The sequence below is a fragment of the Lipotes vexillifer genome, unplaced genomic scaffold, assembly GCF_000442215.2.
Source record: "Lipotes vexillifer unplaced genomic scaffold, Lipotes_vexillifer_v1.1 scaffold521, whole genome shotgun sequence".
NCBI lineage: Eukaryota > Metazoa > Chordata > Mammalia > Artiodactyla > Lipotidae > Lipotes > Lipotes vexillifer.
Window position 1 is genome coordinate 1,647,089 of NW_006778737.1, and position 21,298 is coordinate 1,668,386.

The following is a 21,298-nucleotide window of genomic DNA, read 5'->3' on the forward strand; positions in this document are numbered from 1 at the left end:
AGGGAAAGGAGGGATCCACGTGGGGGCTGGCTTGGCATTGGGAGTCAGAGCACAACAGGGTGAGGATAGCATCCACATAGAGAGGTGGCCTAACGTGGGGTATAGAAGCCTGACTGGGGCAAGAGGGGAACCACGTGAGGGGTCAATCAGGCATGGAGCAGGGCCTAAGCAGGGTAAGGAGGGTGTCCATGAAGAAGAGCAGCCAGGTGGGCAGTTTCAGAGCCCAAGAAGGATAAGAAAGGCATTTGCTCAGAGGATAAGGTTGCAGCAGAGACGAGAGATTGGTTACTAACATGGGCCGATCAAATAAGTAAATGAATCAAGGATAATAGGATGTAGCTCCTCTGTCAGAGAAAAGAAATACAAATATGAAAAGGGAGAAAAGTAGAGTGAACCCTGTCATGCTGCACCAGAATTAAGGGTATTGGTGTGACTTTATAGTTTTCAATATATATGGATATAGAAATAAATATGTATGTAAAAGTGTTTAAATACTATATATGAGTGTGTATGTATACATGCATTTACAGATACATATTTTCCTTAGCTCTGTCCACTGACAGGGATATTCCCTTAGCAAGGACCACAACTAGTGCCCAGATCTTGACTTCTAAATCCTATTCTCTACTAAGTAGCTGATTCCAGGGCTGGGGAAGAGAAAATACAAGATAATCTTGGAACTCAGCAGAACTGAAAACATATGTTCACACAAAGGGTTATATACAAATGTTCACAACAGCATTATACATAACAGCCAAAAAGTGGAAACCATCCAAACGTCCTTCAATGGATTAATGGATGTGGCATATCCATACAATGGAATACTATTCAGCCATAAAAAGAATGAAGTAATGATTCATGCTACTGCATGGATAAACCATGAAAATAATATGCTCAGTGAAAGAAGGCAGACATAAAAGGTCACATATTGTATGATTCTATCTATATGATATGTCCAGAATAGACAAATCCAAAGAGACAAAGTGGATTAGTGGTTACTAGGGGCTGCGGGGAAGAGGCCATGGGGACTAACTACTAATGGGGTACAGGGTTACTTTTTGAGTGATGAAAATATTCTGGAACTAGACAGCAGTAATGGTTGCACAACTCTGTGAGTATATTAAAAACAAATGAACTGTATACTTTGAAAGAGTGAATATTATGTATGTGAATTATATATCAATTTTTTTAGTTAGGAAAAAAAAAAGATAAGCCTGGAACAAAAAAGGTAGTGTTTCAAGAATGAAAAGGATATGACAAAAAAAGAAAAACAGAGGCCAGCTTGAAATGGATTCTCACTGGCCAAACTGGGGACAATTTGAACATCAAAAACCGATGAGAATAATGGATTTTAATAACCTGTTGAATAAAACAAGAAACCAAAAATCCATTCAGATATACATACATGGTGCAATGTTTTAAAATATTTCTACAAATTCTTTGACACTCCTTTTAAAGCACTGAGCCTATTTCTCACCCTCTTAGGTGGGCTGGGTTAGTGGCTTGCACTTAATGAACAGAGTAAATTAAAGCAATAATATACAACTTTTTTTTCAATAATCATTGAACAAACAAACCTTTAATAGCAGTTACACCATTGAGGTGTCCTGATCCAACATCGAGGTCATAAACCCTATTGTCAATATGGACTCTAGAATAGGATAGCGCTGTTATCCCCAGGGTAACTTGTTCCGTTGATCAATTTTTGGATCAATAAGTGATATTATGCTTTGGCTAGTGGGCCTAAGCTTTAATCACTCGGAGGTTTTTTTGTGCTCCGAGGTCACCCCAACCGTGTGGCATGTGGGATCTTAATTCCCCGACCAAGGATCAAACCCGCGCCCCATACAGTGGAAGCGCAGAGTCCTAACCACTCGACTTCCAGGTAAGTCCCAATAATATACAACTTTGAAGCCTGAGTCATAAAAGACATTGCGACTTCAGCTTTCTCTCAGATCACCTGCCGAATGTTGTGAGAAAATTTAAGCAGCCCTTTGGAAACGTCCACATGGCTGGAAATGAAGGTCTCCTGCCAACAGTCACAAGGAACTGTGACCACCAGCCAACAGCTAAAGTAGCTTTCTAGGGAAGCAGACCCTCCAGCCCCACTTGTCCAACTGACTAAAACCTCAGCTGACATCTTGACTGCAACCTCACAAGAGATCTAGAACTAGAACCATCCAACTGAGCAGTCCCCAGATTCCTAACTCTCAGAAACTGTGTGAAATAACGTTTGTTCTTTCAAACTTCTAAGTATTGGGGTAACTTATTACACAACAATAAATAAATAACATACGTAGTTTCAATGTATCTCCTCACAAAATATTTAACTACAAAAGGAAAAAGAATAATTTATCAATGGAGAAGCTTGGAAAACACCACACTAATAAAGAGATCAAAGTGAACATTATCAGCAATGAGGCAAGCCAACCTTGTGTGCTAACTCCTGGCCAAAGATACAGAGCCTGAATCTTATTATGAGTAAATCCCAGACAAACCTAAGCTGAGGGATTTCCTGTAAAATAACTGTCCTGTAATCCACAAGAATGTCAGGGCCATGAAAGGAAGACTGAGGAGCTATTCCAGACTGAGACTAAACAGACATGACATCTAAATGCAACAGACGGTTCTGAACTAGATATTATTGTGACAACTGGACGCGTTTGAATGTGGTCTTAGTATTAGATGGTACTAATTTATCAATGTTAATTTCCCAATTTTTATGGTTGCATTGAGTCCTTACTTGTAGGAAACAGACACTAAAGTATTAAGGGAAGACGGGGCATCAGGTCTCCCACTTACTATCAAATGGTTCTACGAAAAAAAAGTTTACTATACTGACCACTTTTCTGTAAAATCTGTGATTGTTTCAAAATTTTATACAGATACATAAATTTTATATAAATATTTATATATGTAAAAAATTGAAATAATCACAAATTTACAGAAAAGTGATCAGTACAGTATATATGGATAATTTTTAAATATATAATTTATATATATTACAGACATATATTTATAATTTTAAAATAAGCAAAGGAAAAATGGAAAAGACCTATATGGAAACATCTGACCAACTGACTTTAATAGTGGGATGCCCTTAAGGCATCAAAGTTGCAAATTAGTTTCTCTCTGAAGTTTAGTAATGTTATCTATCAGCAAGGGCACAAACAGATAGGAAGAGTACAATTACAAGATGAAGCATTCTCTGAAACCTCTGTATTACACTAGTAATATCTGTTACACAAAGTAGTTTTTATTGGGGGGAGGTAAGTATTAAATATTCAAGAGAGGAAACCTTTAATAGATATTGGTGGTATACATCAAATTAACGGCAGGGTAGAGTTACTAAAATGAGGGGTTTGTAGGGAAATCACAGTCTTCTTTTAGCACCACTTTTATATTCCCATTCTGGAGTATCATGCTTTATGCTCTCAACCCACTCCCCCCAACTCCCCAAAAAAGGCCATCCCTAGAAAAAAAATTATTTATTTACCATTCTCACACCCAACCAAACAAAAATAATTTGTGTCTACCATGTAATACCCAATCCATATCCAAATTTCCCTAGTAGTCAAAGCAGCTGACATGCAGTCAGGGATGAACCACTGATTTACAACATGTGAAACATGACTATTTTCTTCCAGTTTTTTCCACATTTTATATAGGAATATTCACTTTTTAAAGAAATCAACAACAATATCATAAAGCAAATGAGACAAGGCAGTTAACAAAATTTTTTAGTCTTTACCTGAAAAGATCCACCTCATGAACAGTAGGTAAAATAACAGATATATGTGTGTCTCCCTAAGAGATAAAAAAGAAAAAAAAAATAGACAAGATGTCACCAAAATTGCCAGAAACTGACTTTTATAATATGCCTATCTATCTCATAATCAATCAGCCATGTTGCCCTATCTTCTAAGAGTCTCTTCCTCCAGAAGCAGCTACAAAGAGAATGGGTCTTAACAGTCTCCCCTAATACAGCAGGTCAAGGACAACATAGATTCCACCCGATAAAACATTAATCCAGTGGTCAGATGTTAGATTAATTCTCAACTGTATGAATACTACCATAATACCAGTTGATATATATAACAGGCAAAATTTGTTTTCCTATTGCTCTCCATTTTTATTTAATTCAAAGGACAATGGGAGTGCTAATATACCAGTTAAATAATTTCAAATGAAAAATTCATCCCCACCCATGAACAAATGTAACTTTGGGGAAAATGAAGGGCGATTATAACTACAGAATCCTTTTGATTAAGTTTCCCAAAAACAGAAGTCTGTTGACCACTCTTCTAAGATAAGAGGTTTTGTTAGAATTAAACCTTGTTTAATCTTTTACAAAAGGTAATTTTCTGCTTGTCCTCACAATTACAGTATAAATTCTGAGCTCTCCAGTGTCCACTAGAGAAAGAACAAGAAAAAAGAATCGGAAAATAGGAAGCTTTTTTTTGATAGGAAGCTTATTATCAATTCATTAAAAATTATTTAATGGGATATTTCAGTGATATTCATAAATGTATCATAAACCCAAGAAACTCTACATTTGCTAGTTTAAAATTTCTGTTAAAGAGACTACATATGCTGGATTATTCTACCACAGTAGCACAATACCTGCTGAGTTAACTGCACTATTTGAGTTGTCCCAGGCTTGTCATGACATGTGGGAATCCGTACCTAAAAGAGAAGAAATTAACTCTGGCTACAAAAGAATGACCTTTCTATAACTTGCGAGTCCTGCTACAATGAGGGATCAGAAGCACTCTATCCTGATGCTAAAAAGGTACACTCAACAATGCCTAAAAAGCCATAAAAACAAAATACTTATGTGAGATTAAAAACTACAGTCATATTTATTTTTAGTCACAACAGAAGGTAAGTGAACCAAGGTCTCCACATTCCCATACACACAGAAATCACTAACCCACTGGGAAGCAAACGTGCTGAAAAACAGAAAAGGACATCAACTACATACCACTTCCTGTTTATTGTTCCAATCTTTGCTTCATTAATATACACACACCCAAACACACCCTCTCAAGCTTGCCAAACTATGGGATAAATCTCACAGGGGACCATGAGAACTCTCAACCCAGACCTACTTTTGATGATTTCCCATGGAAAAAACAGAACAGAGGTCCTACAGAAATGAGCACATCTAAAGAGAGAACATTGCCAAAAATAAGTTCAACTTGAAAATGAATTGCAAAAGCACTTACAGCACATTCATACAAAGCCTGAGAGCAAAATGCTAATTCATTGTATTAAAAAAAACCTTAGTAGAGAACAATACCCTGGGATGGGCATTTTGGTCTGAAATTACACATTAAAAAGATCACTTAAGACTAAGAACCAATGACCTGCTGTATTAAAAAAAAAAAAAAAAAAAAAAGAGTAAGAACCAATGGCTTTCCTAATTTCTTTTAAATTTTACTAACTCATACTCAATTCTACAAGTGTTCTGCAATACCATCCATTTCTGGAGGGCCATGAAGTTGCACAATTCTAGGAGGTGGCATTTACATTCACATGCATTGTATAAGAATGACAGCATCATGTAAACTCTACAGGATGAAAATGGGACTGGTGACCCCTGGAGTTGTGTGACAAATGGTTCTGTGCAGCAGGATAAATTGCGGTATTTTTGTAACTCCTCACATCAACGACAAGTGAAAGCAACAAGACTGAATGTTATTAGGAAGTTAAAAAGCAAAAGTCATGTGTGAGCTTCCTAAAAAAGGAGACAAATGAAATATAAGCTATTATTACCTTCATTACTACCCCCATAATAGGCAGATGTAATGTTTTCCCTGGCATTGGTGCAGGCCATCGATCAACATCATTACAAGCTGAAAAATATAGTAAAATATTTCTTTAGTATAAGTGGAAATACTAAAATATTAAAAATGGAACATCAGAAGTTAGAACTCCACTTTATGCTTTCCATATAGCAGAAAAAATACACTGGGAAGGATGGAAGATAAAAGGCAAAAGTACTGAAAATATCTTATATTTCACCAGATATACACCTATGTTCTAGAATATAAATTGGTTAATACATGTTTTGAAAGCAACAGAATAGGTTTAAAGGGAGTTTTCCTACTCATTTATTAGTACTAAAATTAGCTACAAAAGCACACCACCTAGCAGATGTCTTCTCTCTGTATTGAGTGACATAAGGATTTCTGTTTAACAGTACTCTGAGTATCAGAATTGGCAACTCAATATTTGTTTATTATTATCCTAAAAAATAGGCATCATCCGTGCTGCAAAAGGAGAAATAAAAGATAGGATCTTTGGTGTTTGTAGGTAAATATGCCAGAAGAATTGTTTTACCTCTCTCTCCTACCTTATAGTCCTTAAAATTCTTAACTAATTTTTTTTCATTCATTTCCAGTAAAAAATTTAAAACTCCTTCATAAAGGTACCTAACTCACACAATGTTTAACTTACCTGCTTCCAAATAAGGTTCATTCTTTTCAAAATACTCTGGTGCTATCTGTTTGAGCACAGTGTGAAAAAAATGAATATAAGGTAGTTTGCTGATCAAAACCAAGGACTGGAGGGAAAAAAGAAACAATGTTTAATTTCTTAATGATTATAATTTAAGTTTGCCATTTCTTATACAATCAATTACTAACAAGCCAAATTCAGCAAAAAGTGTGGATTTTAAAATAAAAAGGCTTTTACAGTAGATGGTTAAAAGAAACATAAAACTATAGTGGCAGAACACCAGAAGTTTAACCTTATTACTACATTTTAAGAGCATAAAGACACATTCACAGATTTTCCTGCTGTGCAGGAAAAAGAATTTCCTATAAACAAACTAATGTCATGGATAATTCCAAAGCCTAGCTACTATTGTTGTCAGTAAAGAAATATTAGGAATTAGCTAAATAAACTCTTCCTAAAAAGGAAAGCACAAAGTGTGATGCTTTTTCTAACTAAGACCTATGACTGTTATATTTTAGAGTTCAACGGTTTTAGCCACATTCTTAGAAATTGTGACTTTATAGTTTGTGACCACTTCAGATATAGATTATGCTGACTTTTTAAAAATCTATTTTCTTGAAAACTACTTTTTATCGTTCCATTAAGCATCAATTAGTGGTCAGGGCATGTTCTGGTTACAAAAGGTAAAGGTATGTCCCTGTTAGCTGAGATTAAATTGGAATTAATTGATATATATATATATATATATATATATATCTTTAGAAACAAAAAGATTGTACATTTAGAGTGGGAACAATAATGACTAAGATGTTGATCAAGTATATTTACTAGCTCTTCAAAAAAAGATATTGCAGGCTTTTATTAGCTGTAACTATGTTACAATCTGTTTTCTTTCCCTTATTCTAAAATGTGAAAATTAAACAGATTCTCTGAGTTTTGACAGTTTCATACAATAACTGTAACTTACTGTCAGGAATCTAGTACAGAGATAGCAGGAAGGCAAAATTCAATAGCAGTTAAAAATCTAGGGACTTCCCTTGTGGCGCAGTGGTTAAGAATCTGCCTGCCAAAGCAGGGAACACGGGTTCAATCCCTGGTCCGGGAAGATCCCACATGCCGTGGAGCAACTAAGCCCATGTGCCACAACTACTGAGCCTGCACTCTAGAGCCTGCGAGCCACAACTACTGAGCCCGCACACTACAATACTGAAGCCCACACACCCTTGAGTTCGCACGACGCAACTACTGAGCCCACACGCCACAACTACTGAAGCCCGTGCGCTCTAGGGTTCGCATGCTGCAACTACTGAGCCCACGTGCCTAGAGACCCTGCTCCAAGAGAAGCCACCAAAATGAGAAGCCCATGCACCGCAACAAAGAGTAGCCCCCACTCGCCCCAACTAGAGAAAGCCCGCATGCAGTGACAATGACCCAATGCAGCCAAAAAAAAACTAAGGACGGGTGTCTACAATCTAAAAAAAAGATAAAATATAAATTCTAGTATGTTTAAAGATAAAATATCAAACACTTTAAAGACTGTTCATTCTAATAATTTCTATTCTTCTAACCACAAAGTAAAAATATTTTTCTATTAATGTATATGAAAATTACCTTCTGAAAGTAGCCTCTTTTTAGAGTTTTGTCTCGAACTTGTCGAAAATACACATATCCATAAAAATAGGCAGGATCCTTCTATAAAAGAAGTGACAAATTAAAAAAAAAAAATATATATATATATATAGCCATCCTTTCTTATTAAAAGCAGGTTCCTTTATAAACTTGAACTGAGATATGAGGTACACACAAAGAGCTAGTTATGCTTTTCCACCAATGCAAACAACAATCATGACAATAACTGGCAGATAAAAACCTGCTAACTTGCCCACAGATGAAATAATCATAACTAAAGTACTAAGGTCAGATTTTACCCCCTATAACTTACTCTGTTTACGTTCTTTATTCATATCTGTGGTAGTTAATGGAAGTTAGGAAAACAATCAAATTCTGTTTTTCCCAATGCTATACTTAGTTTTTAAAAAATTCTGCCTACAATTCTGAGTTAGGCATCAGTCTTATGAGGTATACTAATGCAATATTTCAAGAGAGGAAATAAAAGGAGTTAAATGCCAATCTGAATTTTACATAGACAGTTATATTTTTACCCAACAATAATGAAACACTGGAATATTTATTAACATACAATTTGAAAGGTCCAAAAAACTTACAAAGTTTTTATATCCTAATGGAATAAACTCTGGCCCAGTTCCTTATTTGATTGTTATTCTTTAAACAAATATTTATTGACTACCTACTTTGAACAAGGCATTGTGTTAGAAAAGATAAAAAGATGTGTAAGACACAGTTCCTTAAGGAGATCACAAACTAAGAGTGATAAGAAAAGCACAAAAATGATTAGTATGTGATAGGAGGGCAGGTACCATGCAAAAAGCACAAAGTGTTACAAAGAGGCCAAGGGGGAAGAGGTCACTTCTGTCTATGGCGATCAGTATTTTGCGGAGGCAGCTGGTTTTGAGCTGGGCATTGAAGGATGGATATGATTTAAACAAAGACAAAGACATTTCAAGTTTAGACGGCCAAGAGTTTGAGCAAAACCGCGCAGAGATAGAAAAATACAAGCTACCTCAGGAAAAAGCATACAGTTCAGTTTAGCTAATATATGGCACATGTATAGAAAGGAGATTAAGCTGGACATTTGAAAGGCAAAGGTTTTATTTTGGAAGGCCCAAAAAGTGAGAACCAGGAAATATTACTATCATTAGCTCTTTATTCATTAAGCAATAAGTAATCATTTTAGATTTTACTTATTTTATGTACTATATATGTACACTTTAGCTGGGAACACTGTGTAAGATAAATTGCACTGAAAAAGACAGAAGAAGGATGTCTTTGGGCAAATATTTTTATCCTCAATAGCCCTCGATTCCTTCATTTGCAAAAGGAACTCTTTTGGAACAATATAGGGAGGATTAATAAGATAATATGTGCTTATTGATACAATGCCAAGAACATAAAAAGCTCTAATAAGGAGTAGCTATTATTATCAGCAGTTGACAGAATATGTTATTAGTGATAGCAAATGGTCACAGAAAGGACAAGATGGCTATAAGAGACATTTCAAAAGGTAACATCTTTGCTAACTGGAAGAGGATTCCTGTCATTAGTGGAACCAGGAAGGTAAGCTGTAAATACTTATTTTAGGCAAAAGATGTCAAGTTCTTATTGGATGTGCTAATAGGACATCCAGATGGAAATGTTCTTCATGCAGTTAGAGATAAAAGTATGAAGTACCAAACAGAAATTCTACACCCAGGAATCATCTGAATTATTAAAATTGTTTTTAATAAACAACAACTATAAACCAAAGCTCATTCAAAAATCAAAAAGAGACAACAATAATTCTACTATAAAGCAGGTAGGGGTTACCACAGGGAATCTTCATCTCTAGGTGATATTTACTGGTATACTACCACCCCACTTCCACATCTAAACAGAGAGTTTTAACACGTGAAAGAAAATTAATTCAACATTCTAATTTCTATAATTCACAATGGCATTATGTTTTTAAGAATAGTAATTTTATAAAGTCTCTTTCACTCACATGCTAAATCCTTATGAATTAGACTCAGGAAATTCAGCAGTATAATACAGTAACAAAACAAAAGCACAATATTTCTGAATGCTATAAGAGGTAACTGAGTAACTGAGTTCTAAAGTTTCCTCTCACATAGACATTATTCTATTACTACTTTTCCAACCTTTAAGTAAACTGGTAAATCTTTCTCAAATTGATCCAGGAGACAATGCAGTGACACCCTCCTCCCAGAAGACTGTCGAAATCTAAAACAAAACTGGGTATCTCCAAGACAACCTAATGAAAACAAAAATGAAAGAAATTAAGGGCAGCACAGTATAACATTTATTTATCTAGTTTCATCACATCTTAGAGCTAAAGGGGTCCTATCAATTACTGAAACACATTCTATCATGCTTTAGAGAAGAAAAAAGAGATCCTGACAGTTCGACTTGCTCTAAGCCATCTTTGCTGGTTAGAGGCAAAGCCATTAGTAAACTATGCATCTTAACTCCTATGTCCCTCTACTGTTTTTCCTATTCCATTTTCTCTATGTAATTAAAACTTTTTGAAAACTGTGTGCATGTAACGTTGATTCACAAACATAATTATGAGCAAAAGAAGCCAAAAATAAAAGAACACAAAATGTTCAAATCCATTTACATCATTTATTTTTTTAATAAAGCAGGCAAACTAAACAATAGTGTTTAGGAATACATGGTTGGGTGATAAAACTATAAAGAAAAGCAAGAATCTTATTACTATAAGAATCAGTAGAATGATTTGAAAAGATACATGCACCCCAATGTTCATAGCAGCCTTATTTACAATTACCAAGGTATGGAAGCAACCTAAGTGTCCATCAACAGATGAATGGATAAAGATGATATGATACAACTCACACACACACACACACACACACACACACACACACACGGAATACTACTCAGCCATAAAAAAGAACAAAATTTTGCCATTTGCAGCAACATGGATGGACCTGGAGAGCATTATGCTAAGTGAAATAAGTCAGACAGAGAAAGACATATGTATGATATCACTTACATGTGGAATCTAAAAAATACAACAAACTAAGCAAAACTAACCAAAAAAAAGCAGATTCACAGATATAGAGAACTAATGGTTGGTTACCAGTGGCAGAGGGGCAGGGAATATAGGGGTGGAGGAGTGGGGGGTACAAACTACTGGGTGTGAGATAGGCTACAAGGATTATTATACAACACAGGGAATATACCCATTATTTTGCAATAACTGTAAATGGAAGGCAAACTTTAAAAATTATATTTAAAAAATTTTAATAAAAAGTAAAACATTGAAAAAAGAAAGAATCAAGATAGTGGTTACCTTAGGCAAGGGGGAGGGAAATACTGTTTGGGAAGAGACATGAGGGGGCTTTTGCGGTGTTGGCCAAGTTCTATTTCTTGACCTTATATGAGTTTTATATTTCACAATGAGAATTTAAAAAAAAAACAAAAACATAGCAGACTCAGGAAGAGCCCAAGTAATAGACTTACTATTTTAATCATTTTAATTATAAGGTTTTTAAACTTCAATCATTTTAGCAAACCTCTTAAAATATTACCTAAACTGTCAGGCAATAATTACAAAAAACTGTAAATACTCTAAAAAGTGAAAGACACAAGAAGTAGCCTGGCACTCAAATTCTTCCCAGTTACTGTATTTAAAACTAATGAGATTATATTAAATACAAAATGTGCTCAAGATTTTATTACACACAGAAGTACTTATATTTCTTTAGCACATCAAGTTCTCAAAAAGGAAGCAGAAACTTGATATTATGTTTAAGTTTTTAAAAAAGCAACTCAGTACATATACCTAAATGCACTTATAGAAACTAGTATTTCTTTGCTGGAGGAGGGAAGAAACAAAGGGGACTGGAGGGTGAGTCAGTTCAGTTTCTTTACTTGTCATAGCAGATGGTTCAAAATAAGGAAAATACATGAGACCTGAGATAATGGAAAATACTCCTAGCATTGTTTTAGTTCAACAGATTTATATACAGATGGTTCAGTTTTTCTCTTCAGAAGACAGAAAGATCCACTGAGAAGTACACACTAATTTCTCTGAGACACTTAGATGCAATGGATTTTAAGAAAGATGTATGGCCTCTGGAAAATGTAAGGAATGCTGAGCTTTGTGGAAAGAAAGTAATGAAGCTCCCACAGCCTTAAATCCCAACCCACCCCTGGCTCCACTCCCAAACCATGGGCATGCTGTAAGAACTTTCCAATGACCAGCTGTACCTGCAAGCTGTACAGAACTGGTCAGGAAGCTAGTTCACCAGGTCAAAAAGGCTTTAACCACAGTGTCTTTGTGAAGTGAGGTAAATGGGTCCCATTTTATGTTTCAGAAGTCTGTTCCCTCACACACAAAAGGTTACTAAAGAAAAGCCAACTCTTTATCTGGACAGACCTTTGTTCTCCATCCTGACCTCACTAGTAACGGGACAGGAAAAGAGGTGTTACAGATTGGCAACCAGGTTATTTACATTTGTCTTGCAGAAAATGATACCTGTGGAGGGCAGGGCAATCCTGATAACCTACAACCTCATCAAAAATAAATCTACCTTGTTAGTATGACCCATCCAATTTGCCTATTTAACAGGAGAGTGCACCTCTACATAAGCAGTATAATGATTGCATATGAAAGATGGTTAAATGACTGTGCACGTGCGGGAAAGGTTATAATCTGAGGAAAAAGGAACCACAATCAATGGGATGTAGTCCCAGATCCATCAATAATTAGCCTTCTAGAAGTCACTTCGCCTAAGGTTCTCAATTTCCTTGTAAACAAAAGTTAAGGGGCATCATAAGATAATCTCTAAAGTCACGTCCAGCAGTAATATGCAATAACTCTAAAATAAATCTCCACAACTGACCTACGATTGTACTGAATTCCAAGCATCTTACCCACTGCATTCACTAAGAAAACTAAAGACCTATAAAGATCCAAAAAGACCTAAAAGTTATGCTATGTGCACCATAGCTTTCTGATTATTAACAAAAACAACAACAAAAAAGGTTAAAAGTTTTAATGGAAAGTATTTTTTCTTCACATAAATCAAGGAACAAAGATGAATTTATACAAATTTTAAGATTAAATGACAGCTCTCCAAAGAAAATACACCTTCACGTGTCTTCTTGACTAAGAACCACATAAACTCTTTCCCTGATAAAGCAGCAGGGATTAAGGAAACAGCAAATTTGCTCAGCAAACCCCCACAGCTTGAGGAAAAGTTCCACTTTAATTAATCTAAGATAATCTTTACGAGCCCAGAAAACAGAACTAATAACCCAACACTTTTTAAACCAAGAAAATTCCTGTAACCTTCCCCCAACATCCTTTTCCAAACAACTAAGTTCTTACAACAGAAATCAAACAGAATCGCAAGTCAAAATTATTTTCATTATTTTGTCTGCTTTCAGAACTGATTTTCCACCCTTTCAATACATGAATTGAGCACCAATTTCACTGAATGCTCACTCTGTGGCAGGCACTGTCCTAAACACTTTAGATATATTAACTCATTTGGTCTTCATGCTTCTAAAGTAGGTCCCATTATTAGTTTGTGAGGAGGAAACCAAGGCACAGAAAAGTTACGTAATCATCCAAAGAAATAAATCTGCCAAATGGCAGAGCAAGAATTTGAGCTCACGACATCTGACTCTGGAGCTGGTGGTCTTGACCATTACATCATACTGGCTCTTTCAAGTCAAAATGGACTTCAAAAACACCACTTCCGGGTTTCCCTGGTGGCGCAGTGGTTGAGAGTCCCCCTGCCAATGCAGGGGACACAGGTTCGAGCCCTGGTCCGGGAAGATCCCACATGCCGCGGAGCACCTAAGCCTATGCGCCACAACTACTGAGCCTGCGCTCTAGAGCCCGTGAGCCACAACTGCTGAGCCCATGTGCCACAACTACTGAAGCCCGCGCGCCTAGAGCCTGTGCTCTGCAACAAGAGAAGACATGACAGTGAGAAGCTCATGCGCTGCAATGAACAGTAGCCCCCACTCACCACAACTAGAGAAAGCCCACGTGCAGCAACAAAGACCCAACACAGCCAAAAATAAAAACAAATAAATTTATTTTTAAAAAATTACTTGAGATTTGAGGGAAAAAAAAGGCTTAAATATTTCTTCTAAAGGGAAGAGACAACTTCAGACTATTTTTTTAAATTTATTTATTTATTTGGTTGCGTCAGGTCTTAGTTGTGGCAGGCGGGCTCCTTAGTTGTGGCTCACGGGCTCCTTAGTTGCAGCTCATCAGCTCCTTAGTTGCAGCATGAGAACTCTTAGTTTTGGCATGCACGTGGGATCTAGTTCCTGGACCAGGATAGAGCCTGGGCCCCCTGCATTGGGAACACAGAGTCTTAACCACTGCACCACCAGGGAAGACCCTTGATCAGTTTTGTTTTTGTTTTTGTTTTTTTAATAAGTTTATTTATTTATTTATGGCTGTGTTGGGTCTTCGTTGCTGCACGTGAGCTTTCTCTAGTTGCAGTGAGCAGGAGCTGCTCTTCGTTGCGATGTACAGGCTTCTCATTGCAGTGGCTTGTCTTTGCTGCAGAGCATGGGCTCTAGGCGGATAGGCTCTAGTAGTTATGGCACGTGGGCTCAGTAGATGTGGCTCCTGGGCTCAGTAGTTGTGGCTCGTGGGCTCTAGAGTGCAGGTTCAGTATTTGTGGCGCATGGGCTTAGTTGCTCCACAACATGTGAGATCTTCCTGGACCGGGGCTCAAACCCGTGTCTCCTGCGTTGGCAGGTAGATTCTTAACCGCTGCGCCACCAGGGAAGTCCCAGAGTATTTTTATATTAGTGGAAAACAGCTATAGAACAGTTCAGAGTAAGACTAAAATAAAACATGAGACCTTAAGAGCTAGCCCCATCCCTGGCCTTCAGCTCTATGTAGTCACCCTCTCTGTGATTAGAGTTGGAAACTCTGAGAAGCAGGAGTTTAGACCAGGGACTACACTTCTCAAAGTGTAGTCCATAGAGTGATGCGAGTCCACAAACTCTTGTTACAATACATGACAAAATAAATACCCAAACTGAGAACACACATTTAGAAACCCTTATAGCGATTTGATATTGCCATGACAAATATGGACTTTTATTTTGTATTCTTTGGTTTTTCTCCCTTTCATTTTTCTAATAATTCATGTATACAGCATTTTATAAAAGCACCGGTCCACAACAGATTGGAAATTCTTAAAACACCCAAATGGCCCTTCAACACAGATGAGTGTGAGAAGCACTCCTTTCACCACCGGGACGTGTAAAGTACATGACGATGTCCCAGCTGTTTACATAGAAAAAAATCTGGTAAGACAAATATTATCTGCACATCTAATCCATCCAGAACAAGGACTGATATTTCCCTCGGATTCATCATCACTTGAAACTCTCTCTACTAATGCTAAGTCTTCTCTCTGGCCATGTTTAGAGCATAGTGATTACAGTCCTTGGATACCCATCACAGCTTAAGACTCAGGAATGCATATATCCAGATGATATTAATGGTAAATAATGAGAAAAATATCTGACAAATATTTATTAGAGAGAAGACATTCTTTAAACTTAGGCTCCTAAAGATAAAAGCCATTCAAATGGAACAAAAAACTGAAAGCTAAAAACAAACAAAACAAACCTTTTTTCTAAAGTCACAGTATCTATGTTGTGTGTGGGTAGGGGGTGGAGGAAGTGGAGGGCTGGCAAATCCTCCCACTGGGAATCCCAAAAGTATTCTTCTTTATCTGTATAACTTACCATAGAGTCTAAATGTTGTTTTACTTTTTTTAAGTGTGCACCGTGGAAACAAAAGCTAGGTTATTATTCTTTCCTAAAGACTGCTCTACTGCACCTTCTGTAACAATAAAGCTATCTTGGGAAAAATTAAATCCATTTCAAAGTTGGCATAGTACTAATTCCAACTTCCATTTAACGAACACATAAATGAAACAAACTATTTGGATAATCACAATTGAGAACAGTGATCTCAAATATATATAAATGCATAGTCTCTTGCTGTCTAGATTACTATTCATCTGTTAAGATGGCAAGGTGTCTATTTTTAAGATCTTTTGTTGACTTTACTTCTAAGTACCAACCATACTTTGAATAAAATGAACCACACTTCCTTTGATATGCGGCTTATAAAAAAGGCATTACAAAACATCTGTAGGTCATTCAAATGCCTAAAATACTGAACAAATTGGTTTTTCTTTTTTTTTTTTTTTTTTTGGCCCCCCGGAGTCCTAACCCCTAGACTGCCAGGGAATTCCCTGAACAAATGCTCATCTACACAGATTTACACTTGAGTTTAACTTCCAATAAGAAAATGACTCATACAGAGACTAACTACAAAACTAGAAATAAAAAAGACTATCAGACATCATACAATTAACTTCTTAGTCTTGATGCTCATGTAGAGAGGTGAAAGGGAGAGAGCCATGAAAACCAGCCATGACCTGAAAAAGAAGAGTGTGCAGTATAATCACATGAAGTTAGTGCATCCTGTAATCCACACAACTCACCTGACCTTGAGTCATGGAAGTCCAATCCAATACTCACTACAATCAGAACTACATGTGTGCACTTTGTAAGGCAAATGTTATCCGAAATAAGGGGAGATCCTATAAGACCGCTGTATCATTATCTCGTCAACAGGCAAAACATGTGAAAAGATTCCAATAATTCCAGGTCAAAACAAAAGCCGTCCCGGGATCGCTCAAAGCCATCTTTTTAACTAAACCTTGTTTTTTTGTTTTTAAACATATTTCATGAAAGCTGAGTTCCAAAACTATAGGAAAAAATTCTGGAAGCATTTATAAGGAAAAGAGAAAATGCTTTAAAAAGCTAAAATGTCAAGTCTCCCAAATCAGATTATCTAAACTAAATTAACAGTATATTAGAAGTAACCACAAAAGGAAAGGGAACTGTAGTGCCTTTGCTTCATGGGATTCTAAGTGTGTGGTCTAAGAAGTTAAGTGTTCTGGTCACTGTAAGCCTGAAAAATTATTTCCTAAGTGAAACACAAAAGGTAACCTGAAAGATATCAACTTATAGGACCACACAAAGGAAGAACTTGAAGGAGACCAGCAAAACCAAGCTTAATAATAATGGCAAACACTTATAAAGTACTTTCTATACCCAAGCACTATTTCAAATGCTTTATATATACTAACTCACATAAACTATTGCAAATAATTGATGGCCATGCTTTATAACCATGTTTACCCTGATTTTTTTTTTAAATCCCTGCTATTACAGAGTTCTTGGCAATCTCCCAAATCCTAAACTAAAAGAAAACTGCTTAATATAAATCCTCAAACATACCAGCGTTGATGATTTTCAATCTCTTCATTATTTCAACAGTTTATTGCTCCATGATGTTTTACCTCATTACAAGATAACAGTTATTTCCAAAGTTGAACCAACGAAAATAAGTAAGACACGACTAGGATCATAACAGTAGGAATCAAAATCGCTAATCTGTTAGGATGAAATTGAGTTTGCATTCTACTATGTTATTTCAATTAATTTTCATATATTAAGAGTATAATCAGCATTCTCAGTATAAAATTGAACAGAAACACCACATGAAAAATAGTTACCTGAATTTGAATCTGGAAAAGACAAATAGCAAATATTGGTTTTCTGAAAAAGAAAACAAAAACTATATATGCTGACATATATACACCAATAAAAACAAACAGAAATAAAACAGTAAACTATATAGGGCAATATTTTTACTTACTTCTTTATCAGTAAGTTTGGAATGTTGAGGATAAATTACCTGGGAGAAGAAGAGTTAAATTTTGTTAGACAAATATATGGAGTATATATTGTAAACATTAGCAGGTACTTCTAAAATACTAGTCGGCTATGATCAAATTGGTTTAAGAAACAGTTCACAAATTTAACAATGAAACACAGGAGAAGCTGGGAGAATTGAGGAGGATTTACATTTGGCAAAAAAAGTTTTGACACAAAGTTATCTCTAAAAATTGGTGAAATTTTGAGTTATCAGGAATAATTTGGGACTTCCTTGGTGGCGCAGTGCTTAGGACTCTGCGCTCCCAATGCAGGGGGCCCAGGTTCAATCCCTAGTCAGAGAACTAGATCCCACAGGCATGCCGCAACTAAGAGTTTGCATGCCACAACTAGGGAGCCCGTGTGCCACAACTAGGGAGCCGGTGAGCCACAACTAAGGAGCCCTCGAGCTGCAACTAAAGGAGCCTGCCTGCCACAAGTAAGGAACCCATGTGCCATAAATAAGACCCAGCGCAACCAAATAAATAAATATTTTTTAAAAAAGAATAATTTACCAATTGAATTGCTAATAACTCAAAGTTTTTTGAGTCTTTTCTTTGGAAGCCTAAAATCTAAAGAGAACTTGATCTATGAGCTTGTAGCTACTTCAAGAAATAATAATTTTCAATTGATTCCAAGAAGTAATACAAATTACTAACTACTTATTAAAAGAAAAATGAAAAGGAAAAAATGATCATCTGCAATTTAAGAAATCTCAAAGGCCATCTTCCCACCATAAAGCCTACCCTATTTTCCTCCAATCCCTTTAAATAGTCATAGCACTTCCCTAGATAGGTCAATTTAGTGCCTGCAGTGACCCAGCCACCTTCTGAGGGAAATTCCTGCCCCACAACCCCACGAAGGAAGCAAGACTAGGCCAGCACAGCTCCTGTCAGAACAAGCACTAGTAAACACCAGACCCAAGGGCACCCACTCTACAGGCCAATCAACCAAGTGCCCAGATGGGGCTGGGTATGAAAATTCTGCCCAAGAGAATACCAGGGCTTAAGTGGGCCAGTACAGATTCTCTCGGGAATGTGAAGAAGAGATGGGATTCGGAGCAGCAGGTTAGCTAGTGGCTGGTAACCAAAAAGAGAGGAAACAACACAAAGTGTAGCGGAACTTCATTAATACTAGGTTGCTAATGGGATCCATAGCTTCCCAGTTCTGGAAGAATCCATGAGTTCTTCTATTCCCCAGAGTTGCCCAGGTGCCTGAAAATCTTACATTTCCAGAAATAACATACAGTCATAGCACATTATAAACTGTATTAAGGTGGTTTCACATATTTATTTCATTTATTTAGTTCTCACAATAATAGACAAGGCTAGTAATGGCATCCCCACTTCACATATAAGAAAACTAAGGTAAGAAAAAAGATGGGGAGAATTCATATTACTGACCATCTTCTAGAGTTTTTAATTTTCACAACTCTGTCAATTCTTCACATCTTTACAGAAGAGGGGACAAGTTCACAGTAGTTAAATAACTCTCCCAAAATTCAGCATCTAGTAAGTGCCGCAACCAGGACTTGAACTTAGGTCTGCCTGATTCCAAAGTACACAAGCCACCATTCCTCACTCCACCCATAGTAGCAATCATTAACACACAATCACAGCCCTCTTCCTCCCCTAGCCAGGATGTGGCATATAATCCTTCTCAATTCAGGAGTATGAGGAGGGTCTACAGAGCTGGTATTGTTACATGAAAACCACCCAGCATTCCTGGAATAGAAAATGACACCAAAGCCAATATTTGCTCTACTTTGCTTTGTATCCCATGTTCTGACCAACGTGACTTAACCTCTGTCTCCACAATTCATGAAGGCAAGAACCTGGTCTGTTTTGTTCAACAGTCTATCCTCACACCTAGAACAGTTTCTGGTGCATAGTAGACACTAAAAAAATATTTCTTCAATCAGTGGATATACTCTCAGATTAGCTCTGTTAAACAACTCAGTATTTAGTAATATGTAATTCTTCTTTAAGTGTACATAGATCTTCCTTGCTTCACCTTGAGACCATTTTACTTTGTTACCTTTAAAGGAGAAATGGCAAAGATGCTGCGTGCCGCAACTAAGACCCAGCACAGCCAAGTAAATAAATAAATAAATAAATAAATAAATAAATATTTAATAAATAAATAAAAATAAAGGAGAAATGGCAAACTTATAACCTATTTGGCCATATTCATGAAAATCTCTTTACATCTAAGTTAACCTGGAGTTTGCTGGTCTAAAACATATTGAGAAGTTTAGTGGCCTGTAACAGCTTAATCTTAGACTCTAAATTCACTTTTATGTGAATGCCCCTTCAAATTTTTATTTCCTCAAATTAAAATACCAACTCAAAAGCAAATATACAAAACTCCATTTTTTATTACATAAAGATATCAACCATGGTTCATCTGGACACTGGTTTCCTAAGGTTTAAAATATTAGCAAGACAGTATAGAAGAAAAATGTTGGTATGTTTTACCCATATATATGAGTACCTTAAATATGTATATATAACATGTATGTGTATATATATGTGTGTTTATGCATGTATTTAAGGGGCTTATATATGCTCTATATATTTAAGTAAGTTAAAAGGATATAAAAACTACAGAACCTATCAAATCTGTCTTTCAGGGAATTCCCTGGTGGCCAAGTGGTTTGGACTCCACACTTCCAATGCAGGCGGCCCGGGTTCGATCCCTGGACAGGGAACTAGGATCCCACAGCCGCACAGCGCAGCCCCCAAAAAAACCCACAAAAAAACAGTCTGCCTTTTAAAAACTCTGACTGTGGGACTTCCCTGGTAGCACAAGAATCCACTTGCCAATGCAGGGGACACAGGTTCAATCCCTGGTCCGGGAAGACTCCACATGCCACGGAGCAACAAAGCCCATGCACCACAACTACTGATCCTGTGCTCTAGAGCCCGTGAGCCACAACTACTGAGTCCACGCGCCACAACTACTGAAGCCCATGCACTCTAGGGCCCACATGCCGCAACTACTAAGCCCACGAGCTGCAACTACTGAAGCCACACGCCTAGAGCCCGTGCTCTGCAACAAGAGAAGCCACTGCAATGAGAAGCCCACACACCACAACAAAGAGTAGCCCGTGCTCACCACAACTAGAGAAAAGCCCGTGCGCAACAATGAAGACCCAACGCAGCCAAAAATAAAATTTAAATTAAAAAAAAAAGTAAAGTAAAAATTCTGATTGTACTAGACTGTCAAATAGTATCTAGAATTTCATTTTAATGTACTCTGTTAGAACTACTCAGTGTTTTATTTTGGAACAAATATGATATTCAAAAAGAAACAATGCATATTTATATGCTACAGCTACTGAAATGGCCACACTGTACCTAAGGTCAGAAAAATCAGAAAAATTCAGGGAGTT

At 36.8% G+C, this 21,298-nt stretch overlaps 1 protein-coding gene across 1 annotated transcript in view; it reads right to left on the minus strand.

Annotated features, from left to right (window-relative positions):
• Window positions 1-21,298, minus strand: part of DENND6A (DENN domain containing 6A) — a 53,540-nt gene that overhangs the window by 20,953 nt on the left and 11,289 nt on the right. The window contains exons 2-9 of the mRNA XM_007451769.1: window positions 17,849-17,887; window positions 17,706-17,748; window positions 10,239-10,351; window positions 8,074-8,154; window positions 6,463-6,568; window positions 5,779-5,858; window positions 4,624-4,686; window positions 3,752-3,807 (exon numbers count right to left, since the gene is read on the minus strand). Of these exons, the coding sequence (XP_007451831.1) occupies window positions 3,752-3,807; window positions 4,624-4,686; window positions 5,779-5,858; window positions 6,463-6,568; window positions 8,074-8,154; window positions 10,239-10,351; window positions 17,706-17,748; window positions 17,849-17,887 (581 nt within the window). The remainder of the gene's footprint in view (window positions 1-3,751; window positions 3,808-4,623; window positions 4,687-5,778; window positions 5,859-6,462; window positions 6,569-8,073; window positions 8,155-10,238; window positions 10,352-17,705; window positions 17,749-17,848; window positions 17,888-21,298) is intronic.